The sequence below is a fragment of the Gorilla gorilla genome, chromosome 4 (genome assembly GCF_029281585.2).
Source record: "Gorilla gorilla gorilla isolate KB3781 chromosome 4, NHGRI_mGorGor1-v2.1_pri, whole genome shotgun sequence".
Classification (NCBI taxonomy): Eukaryota; Metazoa; Chordata; class Mammalia; order Primates; family Hominidae; genus Gorilla; species Gorilla gorilla.
Genome location: NC_073228.2, coordinates 14,830,137 through 14,848,481, shown reverse-complemented (window position 1 = coordinate 14,848,481; position 18,345 = coordinate 14,830,137). Strand labels below are relative to the sequence as shown.

Below are 18,345 nucleotides of genomic sequence, written 5' to 3'. Positions count from 1 at the left end.
AATCAGACCCACAGGTCCTGCCAACGTGGGGAGGGGTGAGAGATGGAATTTTCACTGCAGTGTGAAGTGAGCACATGTGTGATTCTCAGCTGGAGGTCACTCTGTGTATATAGAACCTTCCCGGGCAGGGCTGTAGGGTGCCTGGTTATGGGATGCATCCCAAATAAGGTATTGAACTGAAACTCTCTGAGTTCGAATCTCCTGGTGAAACAGGAGATTTGGGGGTCTGGATGGTCCTCTCTTTCACCCACATCAAGGAGGACGTGGGAGAGCTCTGGCCTCTGATGACCCCTGTGTGTCTTCAGTTCTGCCCGCAGAGCTGAAGGTGGAGGAGGGTTTTCTTTTCCATGGTTAGCCTTGAGACAATTGCTTTAACTAAATGGATTGAGGCTGCTCGACTGTTTATTCTTCACCCAGTCGCGCCTTGTGATGTGGCCTCTGGTCTATACCCTGTTAGCATGACATTCCTTCCTGGGGGTTAATTAAAAGCAGCAAGTCGAGCCTCCGTCCAGCTGTTTATGACCCGCAGCTGTACAGCCAGGGGATTCATTGCTGGACTTGCCAGCCTAAGTCCTGATCCAGCAAAGGAAAGGGAGTGCCAAGCAGCTGCATCAGTCGGTGAAGTGAGGACTATATTTTGTGAAACAAACAAGCCAAAAAGAAATATGATTGGGTAGGCTATTTTTATTTCTCTGAGTGGGAAGCTGAAAGGCTTGGGGGCGCTCCTTTGTCACCCTAAATCTCATCAGATGCAGGCTGTGCTTTCTGCTGCAGAAACTCACCGCCTAAGCCAGGCCGCTTCCCTGGACTTGATGTCCTCGCCTGGTGACACGAGGTACAGTGCCGTCTAAAGGTGCCAGTGTGGTTTGGAGGGGTGGTGAAAGCATCAGCCCCAAGGATGCTTCAGCTCAGTCCATGTGATGGGGGGGATGTGTTTTTTATTTATTTAATTAATTAATTTTTATTTATTTATTTATTTGAGACAGAGTTTCGCTCTGTCACCCAGGCTGGAGTGCAGTGGCGCTATCTCGGCTCACTGCTACCTCCACCTCCTGAGTTCAAGTGATTCTCATGCCTCAGCCTCCTGAGTAGCTGGGATTACAAGTGCGCTACCACGCTCAGCTAATTTTTTTGTATTTTTTAGTAGCGACGGGGTTTCACTTCACCATGTTGGCCAAGCTGGTCTCGAACTCCTGGCCTCAAGTGATTCACCTGCCTCGGCCTCCCAAAGTGCTGGGATGACAGGCGTGAGCCACTGAGCCCAGCCTATTTATTTATTTTTGAGACAGGGTCTCGTTCTGTCACCCAGGCTGAAGTACAGTAGCATGATCACGGCTCACTGCAATCTCTCTCTCCCGGGGTCAAGTGAGCCTCCCAAGCAGCTGGGAATGCAGGCACATGCCACCATGCCCAGCTAATTTTTGTATTTTTGTAAAGACAGGGTCTTGCCATGTTGTCCAAGCTGGTCTTGAATTCCTGGGCTCAAGGGATCCGCCCGCCTCGACTTCCCAAAGTACTGGGTTTACAGACTGCCTAGCATGAGATGTGTGAAATGCACTCAGAATAAAGGCCTCATCAAAAGTTCATTTAGTTCAACCCAACAGATATTTAATAGGGTTCTAGAAAATGCCAGGTGCTATTAAAATAGGAGAAAATTAGTGACGATGGTACCCAAGCAACTTACAGTTCAACAGAAGACACAGATCCCATTCTTCTATGGACAGTCTAGTTTTAGCCAACATGCCTTATGATGGAATTGTGAAGTGCATGGGCCAATGGAAAGAGGCATCAGAAAAGCCTTCAGGGAGGAGCTACATTGGGCCGTTGTGGAACTGAATAGGCTGTGTTTCAACTGCTAGGTGTCTGTCCTATAGAGCAGGCTGGCACCTTGTAGGAAAATCTGCTTTTTTGTAGTGGGTCTCTCCTTTTTTGAGACGGAGTTTCGCTTTTGTTGCCCAGGCTGGAGTGCAATGGCGCGGTCTTGGCTCACTGCAACCTCTGCCTCCCAGGTTCAAGCGATTCCCCAGCCTCAGCCTCCCAAGTAGCTGGGATGACAGGCACCCACCACCATGCCCAACTAATTTTTGTATTTTTAGTAGAGACGCAGTTTTACCATGTTGGCCAGGCTGGTCTCAAACTCCTGATCTCAGATGATCCACCGGCCTCGACCTCCCAAAGTGCTGGGATGACAGGCGTAAGCCACTGCACCCAGCTGTAGTGGGTCTCTCTATACCCCAGTGCTCACTGTGTTTGGAGTAAATTAAGATGCTGAATAAATGTTTGTTGAATCCACAAAGGAATGAGTAAATAAATGGAGTGGAGATGAATATAAAATCATTCTGGACAAATGAAGTTGGGGACAAGATTTACAGATGATCTTGAATGGTAGGCTTTGAAGTTTAAATTTAATTCTGTAGTCAATGTACTTTTTGCACAAGGGAGTGAGTCTGTATTTTTGGGAGAGAATTCTGCTAGTAGTATGAAGGGTGTCCTGAAAGAAGGAAGACTCTTAGGTAGATAAACCAACTAGTTATAGGGACTTTGCCTCTCCAGAATGAAATGAAATATTTTGGAAATATTGAAGGTTGGACGATAACTTTTGCAGATCCAGCTTCTTGGCCTGAAGTTTTCCCAGGTCGGGAATGATGCACTGTGTTAATTCAAGGCCACTGGATTATTGCCAGGGCTCAATTAGGAAATCGTGCCTGTAGGGTAACCTACATTTTCTGTACTTTTCCAGGCTGGAAACTTTGCCAGATGGCCCATGTCAGGAGTATCAGTCATGCCTTGCAAGGCTGTCTTTAACTCTTTTACCACCAAATGCCAAAGTGGTCTCTTCCTTTATTAGGCCTTTATTCTGCATGGAATTTTTTTTTTTTTTGAGCCAGAGTCTGGCTCTGTCACCCAGGCTAGAGTGCAGTGGCGCGATCTCACTGCATCCTCCACCTCCTGGGTTCAAGCGATTCTCCTGCCTCAGCCTCCCAAGTAGCTGCGATTACAGGCATGCACCACCACACCCAGCTAATTTTTACATTTTTAGTGGAGACGGGGTTTCACCATGTTTTGGCCAGGCTGGTCTCAAACTCCTGACCTCAGGTGATCCACCCGCCTCTGCCTCCCAAAGTGCTGGGATTACAGGCGTGAGCCACTGCGCCTGGGTAAGTCTGCGTGCATTCAACACAACCCCCCAGCATGGGCTCTGACATGTCTCTGTAACTGACTGAAGTGAAGCACAAATGCCAGGGCGTATAAGGCCACCAGAAAATAAGAAGTAAGTGCCCCTGGGTCTCTTGGCACAGCCTAGATAATTAGCTGGCCCTGACTCTCAGCATTGTTTAAAGGCATTATTGAGCATTATCTCTTATTTCTTTTGCTGTGGTAGTGAAGGGGTTGGGCTCTGGAGGCTGAAATTTTAGTTTAAGATTGTCACTTGCCTTCCACTGTCTTTCTTGGAGTGACACTCCCCTAAACTATACCCCAATCCTCCTTTTTTTTTTTTCTTTTTTCTTTTTTTTGAGACAGAGTCTCACTCTCTCGCCCAGGCTGGAGTGCAGTGGTGCGATCGTGACTCACTGCAGCCTCAAACTCCTGAGCCCAAGTGATTCTCCCACTTGAGGATCAGCCTCCCGAGTAGCTGGGACCACAGGTGAGTGCCACTACCCCCAGCTAATTTTTATGTTTATTTTTTGTAGAGACAAGGTCTCACTATGTTCTCCAGGCTGTTCTGGAACTCCTGGGCTCAAGCGATCCTCCTGCCTCACCCTCCCAAAGTGTTGAGATTACAGGCATGAGCCACTGCACCTGGCTGCAGTCCTCTTATGCCACAGGTTCCCATGCTGCTTTTGTTATGGTAGAGAAGAGGTTGAGCTCTGGAGGCCGAAATTTCAGTGACTCGTAATATTTTGCTAAGAGCAATGGAGAAGATATGGCCTGAGGACCCAGCAACGGCCCCCCTACCTCAGGTTAATCCTGCCGGGGGGGGATGTGTCCTGCCACGATGCTTCTGCCCACCTATCGGTGCCTGTGCAGGTGTGACCAGGCTGCTGACACTGCGTCCTGAGGTCAGCTCGAGGCGGCCAAGTGGAACGGCAGCTTCAGACTCAGGCTCCTAATGGGGGCTTGTCTGAGCAACTCACAGTGTCTTGCTATGGACTCTTGGGAATCCTGTGCTTCCGTCCCAAGGGCACCTGGTATGTGTAGCCTTTACACAGCACCCATCAAGGCTTCCATTCACCAAATGAGAGGCAACAACAGACAGGTGAGGAGAACTCACTAATAAAGATGCTCTGTGCCGGGCACGGTGGCTCACCCCTGTAATCCCAGCACTTTGGGAGGCCGAGGCGGGTGGATCACATGAGGTCAGGAGTTCGAGACCAGCCTGGCCAAGATGGAGAAACCCCGTCTCTACTAAAAATACAAAAATTAGCTGGGCGTGGTGGTGGGCACCTGTAGTCCCAGCTACTCGGGAGGCTGAGGCAGGAGAATCACTAGAACCCAGGAGGTGGAGGCTGCAGTGAACCAAGATCGTGCCACTGTACTCCAGCCTGGGCAACAGAGTGAGACTCCATCTCAAAAAAAAAAAAAAGCTCTGGAAGCGAGGGGCACAGTCACGGTGTTTCAGAGTGCCCACTCTCGTAATTTGACTTTAAAGGGATCCTGTCTAAGAAAACAGGAGGAGTGCTGCAAGACAAGGGCAGCAGCCTTCTCTTCTCTGCTGCAGTACTGCGGTCCCACCAACCTGCCTTCACTGTTTGTTACCTGACGTCACTTACCCTGCCCGGTGTTGACTCCACCCTGTTCAGCCTGTGGATGACTATTAGCCCAGAGAACAGAGAAAGGAACAGTACCACTTGAACACAACATGCAACACACAGAAATTTTTTTTTTTTTTTGGAGACATGGTCTCTCTCTGGCACCGCGGCTGTAGTGCAGTGCAGTGCTGCAGTCATGGCTCGCTGCAGCCTCAACCTCCTGGGTTCAAGTGATCCTACTGGCTCAGCCTCCCAAGTAGCTGGAACTGTAGATGCGAGCCACCATGACCAGCTAAATTTTAAATTTTTTGTTGAGGCCGGGTGCAGTGGCTCATGCCTGTATTCCCAGCCCTTTGGGAGGTGGAGGCGGGTGATCACTTGAGGAGGAGTTCTAGACCACCCTGGCCAACATGGTGAAACCCCATCTCTACTTAAAACAAACAAACAAAAAATACAAAAATTAGGCAGGTGTGGTGGCGCATGCCTGTAATCCCAGCTACTTGAGAAGCTGGGCAGGAGAATCGCTTGAACCCAGGAGGCGGATGTTGCAGTAAGCCGAGATTGTGCCACTGCACGCTAGCCTGGGTGACCGAGCAAAACTCTGTCTCAAAAATAAATTAAATAAATAAAATAAAATAATGTTTTTGTTGTTGTTGAGACAGGGTCTCACTGTGTTTCCCAGGTTGGTCTTGAACTCCTGAGCTCAAATAATCCTCCCACTTCAGCCTCCTAAAGTGCTGGGATGACAGGCGGTAGCCACCGTGTCCAGCTGCAAACAATTCTTATGTTCTGTTTTTGTTTTTTGTAAAAAGATTGTGTCCTTTCACATTGGCTTGAGTATTTACACTCATTGTCCTGGCTTCCACCCTCTCCTCAACCCACTGCTGCCTGTCTTCTGTCCCTGAAGCCTGGTGAATTCATGTCTAGCAAGGACACCAGTGGCCCTCTTATTACCGAAGCCCAGGAGCTGTCTTATTTCTCGCTCTGTTACCCATCTTTTGGCTCTATTGACCCCATACCACTTGACACTGTTGGGGAGCAGGGCATCACTTCTCTCTCCTGGTTCTCCTTCCACCTCTCTGCTTATCAGCATCCTTCCCTGGTTCTTGTTCACATCCTGACTCTTAATAGTTGGAGTTCTTTAGAATTCTGCTCTTGGTTTTCTTTGCATCTGAGTGATACCATACTCCCACCAGTAACTTCATTCAGCCTTGGATAAGTTCCTGCCTAGTCAACTGTTTCTGCTCTGTGAGGCTTTCCTCAGCTCCCCAGAGACTGGCTCCATAGCACTGTCCCTATTTCTCATTTCTAGCACTTATCACACTGTGTATAAACTTACTTTATTCTGTAATTCTTTCTTTCTTTGTATTTCTCTCTTTCTTTCTCTCTTTCTTTGTCTTCCTTCCTTCCTTTCTTTCGAGAGAGTGTTGCTCTGTCTCTCAGGCTGTCTCTCAGGCTGGAGTGCAGTGGCACAATCAGGGCTCACTGCACCCTCAACCTCCTGGGTTCAAGTGATCCTCCTGCCTCAGCCTCCCGAGTAACAAGGACTACAGGCATGTACCACCATGCCTGGCTAATTTTTTAAAAATTATTGTTTGTAGAGATAGCGGTCTTGCTATGTTGTCCAGGCTGGTCTGGAACTCCTGGGCTCAAGCAATCCTTCCAACTTGGCTTCCCAAAGATTGCAGGCATAAGCTATGTACCTGGCGCCCCTCTCTCTCTCTCTCTCTCTCTCTCTCTTTCCTTCTTTCCTTCCTTACTTCTCTTTCTTTTTTATTTTTTTGAGACAGAGTTTTGCTCTGTCACCCAGGCTGGAGTGCAGTGGCGCTATCTTGGCTCACTGCAAGCTCCGTCTCCCGGGTTCATGCCATTCTCCTGCCTCAGCCTCCTGAGTAGCTGGGACTATAGGCGCCCACCACCACGCCCGGCTAATTTTTTTTTTGTATTTTTAGTAGAGACGGGTTTCATGTGTTAGCCAGGATGGTTTCGATCTCCTGACCTTGTGACCTGCCCGCCTCGGCCTCCCAAAGTGTTGAGATTACAGGCGTGAGCCACTGCGCCTGGCCCCTTCTTTTTCTTTCTCTTTTGCTTTCTTTCTTTTTCTTTTCTTTCTTTTCTCTTTCCTTCCTTCCTCTTTCCTTTCTTTCTTTCTCTCTTTTTCTCTCTCTTCCTTTCTTTCTCTCATCCTCACCCTGTCCTGCCCTCCCTTCCTCTCCCCTTCCCTCCCTTCCTTCCTTTCTCTTTCTTTTTTCTTTCTCTTTCCTTCCTCCTCCTTTCTTTCTTTTGAAATTTTTCAAACACACATTACCACTACATTTTAGTAGTTTGATTATATCCTTGATGAGAGAGACTGTTAGTCGCCACCAATATTATACATCCTTTGCTTCTTTCTTAGCAACAGAACTCACCATTTGTAGCTGGGTGTGTGGTCACTTGGCACAGGCTACATTTCCCAGCCTTCTTTGCTCTTGGGTGTGCCCATGTGATTAAGTTCTGGCCAATGGGAAGTATGTATGTTTGCTTATGGGTGTGCACGCATGTGTGTGTGCGTGTTTGTACATGCATATCATTTCCAAGGAAGCGTCGTTCGGGGAGCAGGTTTGCTCTTCTTCACCCTTTCCTCCGACTTGCTGGCTGGAGGGGGAAGCTGCCATTACCACTGTGGTAATGGCAAAGTAGCAACACAGAAGGGGCCCGTGTTAGGCCATTCTCGAATTGCTATAAAGAAATACTTGAGACTGGGTAATTTATAAAGAAAAATGTTTAATTGGCATTCTTAAGAGAAAGCAATAATTTCTTTTTCTTTCTTTCTTTTTTTTTTTTTTTTGAGACAGAGTTTTGCTCTTGTTGCCCAGGCTGGAGTGCAATGGTGCGGTCTCGGCTCACCGCAACCTCCGCCTCCCAGGTTCAAGCAATTCTCCTGCCTCAGCCTCCAGAGTAGCTGGGATTATAGGCATCTGCCACCATGCCTGGCTAATTTTGTGTTTTTAGTAGAGACAGGGTTTCTCCACATTGGTCAGGTTGGTCTTAAACGCCCAACCTCAGGGGATCACCTGCCTTGGCCTCCCAAAGTGCTGGGATTACAGGCGTGAGCCACCACGCTCAGCCACAAGAAAGCAGTAATTTCTTAGTATCATTATATGTTCAAATAGTGTTTAAGAGGTTCCACAGGCTGTTCAGGAAGCATGGTGCTGGCATCTGCTTAGCTTCTGGTGAAGCCTCAGGGAGCTTTTAGTCTTGGTGGAAGGAGAGAAGGGGGAACAGGCAGGTCACGTGGTGAAAGCAGGAGGAAGCTCCAGAGAGTAGGGGGAGGTGCCACCCATTTTTAAGTGAGAAGATCTCATGTGAACTTAGAGAGAGCTCACTTATGGCCAAGGGGACGGCCCAAGCCATTCATGAGGGATCTGATGACCCAAATGCCTCCCACCAGGCCAGACCTCCAACACTGGATTACAATTCAACATGAGATTTGAGTTCAGACTATCTCAGGGCCTACATTCCTGATCATGAGGAATAAGACCACCTGCATCCACACAGTTTAGCCATCAGGACTGAGACCTAAGATCTCTGTGTCAACATGACTTACTATTTGATCCAGGAGATTCTTGTTCAGGAATATTAGACTGTAAACCAATACGTGCTTTCACTGTTTGCCTCAACAAATTCCTGAAAAAGCATTTATTGTAACAAAAGATTGCTTATCTTTACATATAACCCCCTTCTCCGGATAACAGTATAACCACCCAAGGGGTTCACCTTCCCTGCTGCCTAGAGAGAGCTGATTCATCAGGACAGGAGAATTGCAATAGAGTCATTCACACAGAGCTGGCTGTGCAGGAGATTGGAGTTTTATTATTACTCAAATCAGTCTCCCTGAACATTCAGGGAGCAGAGTTTTTAAAGACAACTTGGTGGGTCGGGGGAAGCCGGTGAGCCAGGAGTGCTGATTGGTCAGGGATGAAATCACAGGGAGTCGGAGCTGTCTTCTTGTGCTGAGTCAGTTCCTGGGTGGGGGCCACAAGATCAGATGAGCCTGTTTGTTGATCTGGGTGGTGCCAGCTGAGCCATCAAGGGCAGGATCTGCAAAATGTCTCAAGCACTGATCTTAGGAGCAGTTTAGGGAGGGTCAGAATCTTGTAGCCTCCAGCTGCATGACTCCTAAACCATGATTTCTAACTTGTGGCTAATGTTAGTCCTACAAAGGCAATCTAGTCCCCAGGCAAGTAGGAGGTTGGTGGGCTGGGTGCTGTGGTTCACTCCTGTAATACCACCACTCTGGGAGGCTGAGGCAGGCAGATCACAAGGTCAGGAGTTTCAGAACGGCCTGACCAACATGGTGAAAGCCCGTCTCTACTAAAAATAAAAAATTAGCTGGGCACTCGCCTGTAATCCCAGCTACTCGGGAGGCTGAGGCAGGAGGGCAGGATAATCACTTGAACCCAGGAGGTGGAGGTTGCAGTGAGCCAAGATTGTGCCACTGCACTCCAGCCTGGGCAACAGAGTAAGACTCCATCTCAAAAACAAACAAACAAACAAAAAACCCAAAAAAAACCTAAGGAAAAAAACAGCAAAAATTAGCCACGCGTGGTGGCACGTGCCTGTAGTCACAGCTACTCAGAAGGCTGAGGTGGGAGGTTCACTTGAGGCCAGGTGATGATGCTGCAGACGGCTATGATTATGCCACTGCCCTCAAGCCTGGGGAACAGAGTGAGACTGTTTCAAAAAAAAAATGGAAATAAAGATTTTGGGATTGGTTGATGTCTCAAGTCTGTTTTTTCTTCAAAATGTTTAACTGAAGTACAATATACATATAAAAGCTTGCAAATCATAAATGAATGTATGGCTCAAAAAATTTCCCAATCTCTTTTAATCTATAGATTGACCATTCCCCTCTTTTTTTCCTTTGGAATTTGATAAAGAATATATTTGTCTTGTACCATTTCCCACGGTCTGTACTTTGCCAATTGTTTTTCATGGTGTCATTTAGCATGTTCCTCTATTCTGTATTTCCTGTAAACTGGTGGTTACATCTAGAAGTTCAGCAGGTCAGGTGAATTTTTTTTTTTTTTTTTTTTTTTTTTTTTTGACACGGAGTCTTGCTCTGTTACAGCCGAGGCTGGAGTGCAGGGCAGGTGGCGTGATCTTGGCTCACTGCAACCTCTGCCTCCCAGGTTCAAGTGATTCTCCTGCCTCAGCCTCCCAAGTAGCTGGGATTACAGGCATCTGGCACCACACCCGGCTACTTTTTGTATTTTTAGTGGAGACGAGGTCTCACCGTGTTGACCAGGATGGTCTCAAACTCCTGACCTCAGGTGATCCACCCACCTAGGCCTCCCAAAGTGTTGGGATTACAGGCGTGAGCCACCGCAACCGGCGTTAAAGCGTCTTTTGAAGGTGGATGTGATTTCTTTTTTTTTTTTTTTGGGACGGAGTCTCGCTCTGTCGCCCAGGCTGGGGTGCAGTGGCGCGATCTCAGCTCACTGCAAGCTCTGCCTCCAGGGTTCACGCCATTCTCCTGCCTCAGACTCCCAAGTAGCTGGGACTACAGGCACCCGCCACCACGCCCGGCTAATTTGTTGTATTTTTAGTAGAGACAGGGGTTTCACCGTGTTAGCCAGGATGGTCTCGATCTCCTGACCTTGTGATCCGCCCACCTCGGCCTCCCAAAGTGCTGGGATTACAGGCGTGAGCCACCGCGCCCGACCGGTGGATGTGATTTCTACAAACAAGCAAAAGCCAGTCAGACTGAATGTAGTGAATAATGTAGGTGACCCAGCTGGAAGATGATGGTTTGACGCGGAACGCAAGGGGTGATGACGCCATGAATGATTTGCTTGTGTGTCTGGTAAACTGGCTTTGATGGAAATTCCTAAACAGGTCCAAAAACGTTCTGTCCAATGGCAGCATGAAATGTACAGCCACTCAGGGTGACTAATGTGAACGGAACAACAGTGACTTTGACAGTGAAATTGCATGTTGGTTATAAAACCAGCTTTGCTGTGTGGGTGGGCATGCGAGGTGCCCCTTTCTAGTCATGAGCTCCTCTTAAGGACCCCAAAATGTCTCAGTGGTACCGGATTGAAAATTGGGGCTGGACGGTGCTCTCCTGCTGAAATTCGGGAGCTACTTAGCAGCCCCACTTTGGCCCCCTCGTTCCCGAGGGGCAGACCCTGGGCGCGTGTCTCAGTTTCAAGCCCGCGGCCCGACACTAGAGCCGTCTGGATGTGTTGACAAGGATGCCGCTGGGCTCCACCCGGGCTCACCCGGGCCCTCCCGAGCCCTGGGCCGCGCAGCACCGGCGTCCGCCTCCTCCCCATTACTCGGCGAGAATGCGGTCGGGGCACTGGCGCGAGCAGGCTGGTGCTCCTGAACAGTCAACAAGAAATGAGGAAGCACGGGGGCAGCCGCCAGGGCGACCAGAGGCAGGCCTCAGAGCAGCAGCCATACGGGAGGGCCCCGGTGGTTTTGACCTCCCGCAAACTTCCCTTTTCCCGCTCAGCCGAACCCTTCCCCTGCACGCCGTCAGCCCCTTGGGGCTTCACTCCGCCTCCGCCCGCTACTCGCGAAGCCCCGCCCGGCCCCGCCCCCAACAAGTGACGCAAAACTGGGAGGGGCCACGAGGACCTCGGGCACATCCAGCCGTGCGACAGGGCCGGCGCCTTCTCCGAGCTCCTCCCACGCCCGCGGGTCGGAGCTCGCGCCTGCGCAGTTCGGGCCCCGGGTGTCCTCCCCCCTCCCCTTTCTTAGCAACCATCGCCCGCTCCCGCCCCCGCTCCCTCGGCCGCGGCCGCGCACGCGCGCCCCTCCCGGCGCCCGGCCCCGCCCACCCCGTCACCCGTAACAACCACAAGTGCCCTCGCCGCGCCCCTTCCCCCTCCCGCCTCCCCGGCCCCCTCCCCGGAACCGGCGGTCGAGCTACGGCCGCGGAGCAGTGGAACCGGGACTGCCCCGCGGAGCCGCCGGTATGAGCGCCCCTCGCCACCCCGCGTCCCAGGCCCGGCCTTTCTGACAAGAGGTAGGCGCGTCGTCGCGGCGGGTCCGAGTGCGCCTCCGCCCCGGTCCCGCTCTCCGTGGAGTCCGGCGCCTCTCGGGCGGGCCCCCCGGAACTCCCGGCCGCCCGCCTGCTGAGCCTGTCCCTCCCCAGCCCCGGCTGCCATCGGCCCGGCACCCGAAACGGGCCGTGCCCCCGCCCCCCTGCTCGCCCTCCGCCCCCCTGCTCGCCCCTCGCCGCCCCACCCCCACCCCCACCCCCACCCCCATCCCCATCCCCATCCCCATCCCCATCCCCATCCCCATCCCCATCCCCATCCCCATCCCCATCCCCACCCTCACCTCGCCAGGTTTCCAGCTCCCGGGAGCCGCTTTTTGCTGAGAGCGGAGTTTCGGGTCCGGAGCCAGTGCCCGCCCCTCTCTCCCGTCGGCCGGGGCTTTGGCCCCGTGGGGCTCAGCCGCGCGGGACCCCTGCTGAGCAGTCCCGGGCGCCGGCCGCCCCTCGAGCCTGCTCGGGATGCGTTCAGTGGGTCTGGCCTTTGGCTCCTGTTTAAACAGCGATTGTCATGCAATGGAGGCCGTCCGGCTTCTGGATGCCACTTGGTCGTTGTCACTCCGGATGCCCGCGTAGGGCGTTTATCTGGACCAGAGCATCGGCAGCTGAGACCTGGCTGTGGTTCACAAGCTCGTGAATTAGCAGGTTCTTAAGTGAGTGTAGCCAGTTGTGCCAGGCGGTGGAATCCTGAATGGATGTTACCGTTTCTTAAACGAGCATTACGCTTTTTTGCTTCTTCTCCCCACTCTTGTTTGTACCCGGTTATCGTCCTCATATCTGGGAGAGTACCCTAAAATTAATATTCCCGATTAAATTTTTAAAAGATGGTTGGATTCCCACTGTGCACCAACACTGTAAGGTTTGCAAAAGAAAAAGAACGTGGTCCCAGCACATCAGGATGTGTCAGTCGCATAATCAAGATGAATATTAGAAAAGCTTCAAGTTGAGTTTGGAGAACTTGGGAGTTTGGCTCTCATTCTCATGGTTTTAGAGGTGGAAGTCTTTCAAGATCATCTCCCCGAAAACCTCATTTTACAGAGATGAAACTGAGTCCTAGGGAGGTCAGATGGCTTACTCGTGGTCACCCAGAGTTATTCCTTAGCCGTTTTCACACTGTCAGATGGCGATGTTTTCCACCATGACCTCTCCTCTGAGAGGTATGCCAGACATACCAGAGAAAGTTCCAAACCTGTTTAAACCTAGTACTATAGATGGGAATTTTATACCAGGTGCCGTGGCTCATGACTATAATCCTAGCACTTTGGGAGGCTGAAGTGGGCAGATCCCTTGAGCCCAGGAGTTTGAGACCAGCCTGGGCAACATGGGGAAACCTTCTACAAAAAATATATATGGTGGTGCGTGCCTGTGGTCCCAGCTACTTGGGAGGCTGAGGCAGGAGGATCACTTGAGCTTAGAAGGTGGAGGCTGCGGTGAGTGGAGATTGTGCCACTGTGTTCCAGCTTGGGCAACAGAGAGACACCCTGTCTCAAAAAAAAAAAAAAAAAAAGGAATCTTGGAAGTTTCTGAAATAAAATACATCTTGGTAATTTGTCTCTCTCTTTTTTTTTTTTTAACAGCTAGACTTTGGGCTCCTTGAGGATATTCAGTTTTGTATGTTTGAATATCCTCTCACCATGTTCAGCATAAAGTACCATTCTTAATGATTATCCTCAACAAGACAGGTAGGCTCATTCGATTTTTCTTTCTCACTTTAAATAGGGGAGACAGAGGACTGGCAAGTCCAGGTGTGTTTTTAGAGCAATCCATGTAGGCTGGCGCTAGAGAATGATTATGCACCTCTAAGGAGGGCTCCTTGACTGTGAATTAGGTGTGAATATTTAACCGATTACTTACAGATATTAGCTATCTGAGGCTAGAGATTTCAGTGGAGCCTGTTTAGCCAGAATACTTGGCATTTCTGCCACTCGAAGACAGGTCGCCAAAGCTGTAGTGTACACAGTTAGAAAATAGGAATTGACACGTTTCCTTTGAAGCTAGCTTTTGAGGAGTATTCCATAGTTTGAGATACAGTAGTATTTTTTTCCAGTTTTATTTTTGTTTTCCCAGAGCTAATATCTTAACACGAGATCATTTTTATTTGGCTTCTAGTAGAAGTTGTTTAAGAGAAAATGATCCAAGCATTAATTATATTGGTTATTAGAATAATAGAATCATAACAGTTCATTGCTGGAAAGGACTCAGGTCAGGTCATGTAATGAATGCAGAGTCCCAGTAAGCCGATGAGAGGACTGGACCCCTCTCACACCAGTACTGTTTGCCTCATTGCATTGGGGCTTTGTCTGCTTTTTCTTATCGTTTAATTACCTCCCCGTGCCCTCATGTATTTAAATATCATCTTTTCATTTTTGTGTGCATAGAATTATGACCTATTGTGGTCTCTTTCTGTCGTTAGAGTGTGGTATGATGTGTCAGTGCAGACTTACTAATAATTTGTTTCTGCATTGTGGTTATTTATCACATATATTTATGTTTTGCAGGTGTGAGAGGGTTGCTGTTGTATTGCAATCATGGTGCAGAAATACCAGTCCCCAGTGAGGGTGTACAAATACCCCTTTGAATTAATTATGGCTGTAAGTACTTGACATTTCAGTTTACTCTTTGGCTTCTTATTTATAAAGTACAGTGTTAGAATTTGATGATCTATAGATTTATTGTTCATCTCCATGGCATCACTTGAACTTATTCTGTTTTTATGCTTATGAACCGTATCTAGAGTGTGTAAAATGTTTTTAAAATACAAGCCTCTGAAAATAAAAATCTGCGCATTAAAAAAAATGCACCTCAGGGTAATGTATGAATTGAAGTTAATTCTCCCTTTGAACACACACAAGTGGGATTCTAAGCACTTCTTCCTCGGGGTTGTGCTCTTTTTGTCCTTCGTTAGAGTAGCAAAGGGACATGGAGTGTGGTCTTTGCTGCTCGTGTGGAAGAGTGCTCTGCCTATGGGTGAATTCACTTTAGGTGGTGTTAGAACTGAGCACTGTGCGATGGAGTTTTACTCACGATTCAAATGACTCTGTTGAATGAGTTTTTCCGTTATTTACCTGAAGAATTTGGCTGAAAATAAACATTTTACTAGATGCAAAGCAAACCTTTTCCAGTCATTTTTAGATTACCGTAGGGTATTTCTTTTCCTTTCTCTTTTGTGTTATTATTAAGATATAACATACATACCAGAAAATATAATACAGACAGGAGAATGTGTCTTTCATGAGCACACACCTGATGAAAACGTGTGTCACACTCAGCACATCTGGGATACTGGCACCAAGGTCAGGAACCAGAACATAGGCGACCCAGGAAGAAGTCTGCCCTGGTTCAAGTGAGCCACTGTTTTGACTCCTAATACACAGAGGACTGTTACCTGTTTCTGTTCCTTCTATAAATAGAAACGCAGGTGTTCTAGCAGCTGGCTGCTTCTGCTCAGCGTGTGTTTGTGGGATTTATGTAGATCAATAGTTTTGAAAAACAAGAAGTCCTCTTACGGGAACAATTTACATGAGAGGGTTTGTTTTAAAATTTATTTTATTTATTTTTTTGAGACAGCGTCTCACTCTGTCACTCAGGCTGGATTGTAGTGGCGCGATCTCAGCTCACTGCATTACAGGTGCAGATTATAGCTGGGATTACAGGTGCCTGCCCCCGCACCTGGCTAATTTGTGTGTGTGTGTTTGTATATGTGTGTGTGTGTGTGTGTGTGTGTGTGTGTATATATATACATACATATATATTTGTTTTGTTTTGTTTTTTAGTAGAGATGGGGTTTCTCCATGTTGGCCAGGCTGGTCTTGAACTTCTGCCCTCAGGTGATCCTCCTGCCTTGGCCTTCCAAAGTGCTGGGATTACAGGTGTGAGCCACTGTACTTGAGATATAATTTACATACAGTGAAATGGTCACGTGTCAGGTGTACAGTTTGATCAGTTTTAACAAAAGAATCCCTCACACCTTTGTGAAAACACAGGACATTTGAATCCATCCCCCTGGTGAAGGTTCTGTGGTGCGCCTTCCCTTTCAGGTGTGAGGTTTTGGTTTGTGTGTGTGGGTAAGAAGCTCTGTGTGTTAAGATGTTCTGTGTGTTAAGAAGTTACGTGTGTTAAGATGTAGTTACACATCTTAAATATGTGTAGCTAGGGCTGTTAACAGTATTTTATGTTGTTGACTTACCATGTTTGCCATTTGCATGTTATCTGTGCTGTTTTGGCTTTTGGTTGTATGAGGCAAAGACCCACTCCAGCCAGCTTGGGAAGGAGTTTGGTGAGTGGGAACATGTATAGTGTGATAGGAATCGCACAGGAATCCGGGAATTCGAGCTGGGATGGGCTGAGCTCCAGAGCCTGGTAGTGGAGGGAGGTTCCTGGCTGCTCTGGGGGCCTCAGCCACAGTTTTTCTCTAGGATTTTGCCCTGTGGGACTGTGCCTGGCTCCATGTGCTGGAGCCTTCTACCCCGCCACCAGCTGGCTGCTTTGCTCACTCCTAGTTTTCCTTGTGGCTTCAGCTCGAGGACGTGCTTAGCTGTCTGAAAGCCCTCTGGCCCCAGTTCAACTCTGTGGCATTTCTTGTTGCATTCTTTCAGTTTCTAAGTGACCAATTCCTGTCACATTTCATAGTTCACATCCCTGAGAGAAACTTGATCTAGTTCATTCCCCACCCCGACCCCTGCCCTGGTCCTGGGTTTGAGGATATTGGCTAGCCTGTGGATTGTTTGCCTTGGGTGGGAGGCCTGACCCTTGTTCAGTGAGCTGGGCTGGTGGAGCTGGGGAGGAGGCAGTGGGGGTGGTAGGCAGTGGGCATCGCCGGGTAAAGCAGAGTGGCTGCCCACGGCCCGGGGTGGACACAGGGCAGAGAGTTGGGCGGGGTGGGGGATGTTCTCCAAAAACACTTGAGTGTGGCTTAAAAAGTTCATGCAGCCCTGATAGTTTGAGGCAAAGGCTGGTTTCTTTGCCAAACGTTAGATTTAATAAAAGAGGAGGTGTTTGGATTGTTTAATGTTCAGACTTCCTTATTTCCCTTACTTCACTATTTTCAAAATTGTGACGTTTACCTTGCCAGTTCATGCAGGACTTTACAGAAGAACTCGAAATTCAAATTCTGAGCTGCCACCAAGTTTTTACAATTAAACCATTTTAAAACTATTGTTCTGAGGTAGTGGTTAATTTCCCTTCTTTTTCTTTCTTTCTTCTCCTTTTTTTTTCTTTTTTTTATGATTTAAAACTTACTAGTTAGAAACTTTTTGTTTGCCTCACCAGCTTCAGGAAATTTTCTTTTGAATTGTTAGAAAAAACAAACAAACACACAGACGCACACACACGCACGTATATTCTTCCACCCTGTAGTATAAAGAAAACATTTTTAAATCCGAAAATGAAATATGTTACTTTTTTCCTTCCAAAAGTAGACTGTGAGTGATGTTTGTGTGGTGTCCTTTGCCCCTATTTCTTACTGTAGTTTTATGGTATAAAATCCTCAGTATTTGCTTAATTTTTTTTTGTCATTGAGGAAAACTAACAGTAAAATGAGTTAACCTGAAAATGCCCTTTTCGGTTCAGCATTCAGAGTGAGGAAAGAGGTATATATGCAGTTAAGGTGAGAACGGAACCGTAGCTTCTGCCGGCGGACTTGTGAGCACGTCAGAAAGCGAATGTGCCTCACTAGAACGCACGATGGCGTCAGGAGTGGCCGGCAGTGCCCGCACGCAGTCATGGGAGGTGGGTCGAGTCCTGGTTTATGTGAGTCCTGTGAGGTGAGAGGGTGGGAGAAAACGCCTCACTCAACTTAATGCCCTTGTTTGTTTGTTTTAACCAAGAGTTTACTTGTAATTTAGTATTGCCGGAAAATTGTTTAGGTAAAAAGTGCCTAGTATAAATAGGTACACAGTCAGGTCACATATGTTAATTGCATCTCACTTGATTTAATGAAAATTTACCATTTGTTTTGAGGTCAGTACCATTAAAAAAAACATGTTAAAGTTCTCATTAACTCGCTTGAGTGGTATTTACATAAGCAAAATTGAAGTGGAGGTTTTTCAGTAGGCATTTGCGTGGTGGTGTTTTGTTAGATATCAGCCCAGAAACAGAATGTCAGAGCTTTCAGCGAGTTGGAGCAATCACCTAGCTCAACCCTCCCTTGGAGGGCGGGGAATCTGAGACTCCGAGGTGGTGAAACTTACACAGGTAGTGCCGAGATCTGATTCTCAAGTTTAGTGTTCTTTTCTCATACTGTGCTTCTTCCTTCTACCCAGGGATGTGTACCTGAAACATTTTATGAAAGAGAAATCAAAACTTCTTGGCCACACACAAATGAAAGCCTCACACCTGACAAGAAGGCGCACCAGGGAACCTTCTGGGGGGATGGTTGCAGATGTCCTGTGTTTTGACAAAGGTGTGGGGGACTCATTTTTTAAATTGAGTTATAATTTACATACAATGAAGTGGTCACATGTCAGGTGTACAGTTTGATCAGCTTTAACCAAAGGGCTGCTCTTTCTGGCTTGCAGGGAGGAGAAATGAATCAGTGAAGGACACTGATTG

At 48.3% G+C, this 18,345-nt stretch overlaps 1 protein-coding gene across 4 annotated transcripts in view; it reads left to right on the top strand.

Annotated features, from left to right (window-relative positions):
• The window catches only part of SEC14L1 (SEC14 like lipid binding 1), a 125,605-nt gene that overhangs the window by 37,238 nt on the left and 70,022 nt on the right, over positions 1–18,345 (top strand). The window contains exons 1-3 of one of the 4 annotated variants that reach the window (XR_008680261.2): positions 11,350–11,766; positions 13,374–13,478; positions 14,295–14,387. Coding sequence is in view for 3 of the 4 variants with exons in the window: in XM_063706061.1 (XP_063562131.1) it covers positions 14,325–14,387 (63 nt within the window). In the remaining variant the exon portion in view is untranslated. Of the gene's footprint in view, positions 1–11,349; positions 11,767–13,373; positions 13,479–14,294; positions 14,388–18,345 lie in introns of those variants that run through there. The other 3 variants (XM_031007605.3, XM_031007603.3, XM_063706061.1) reach the window with 3 other exon arrangements.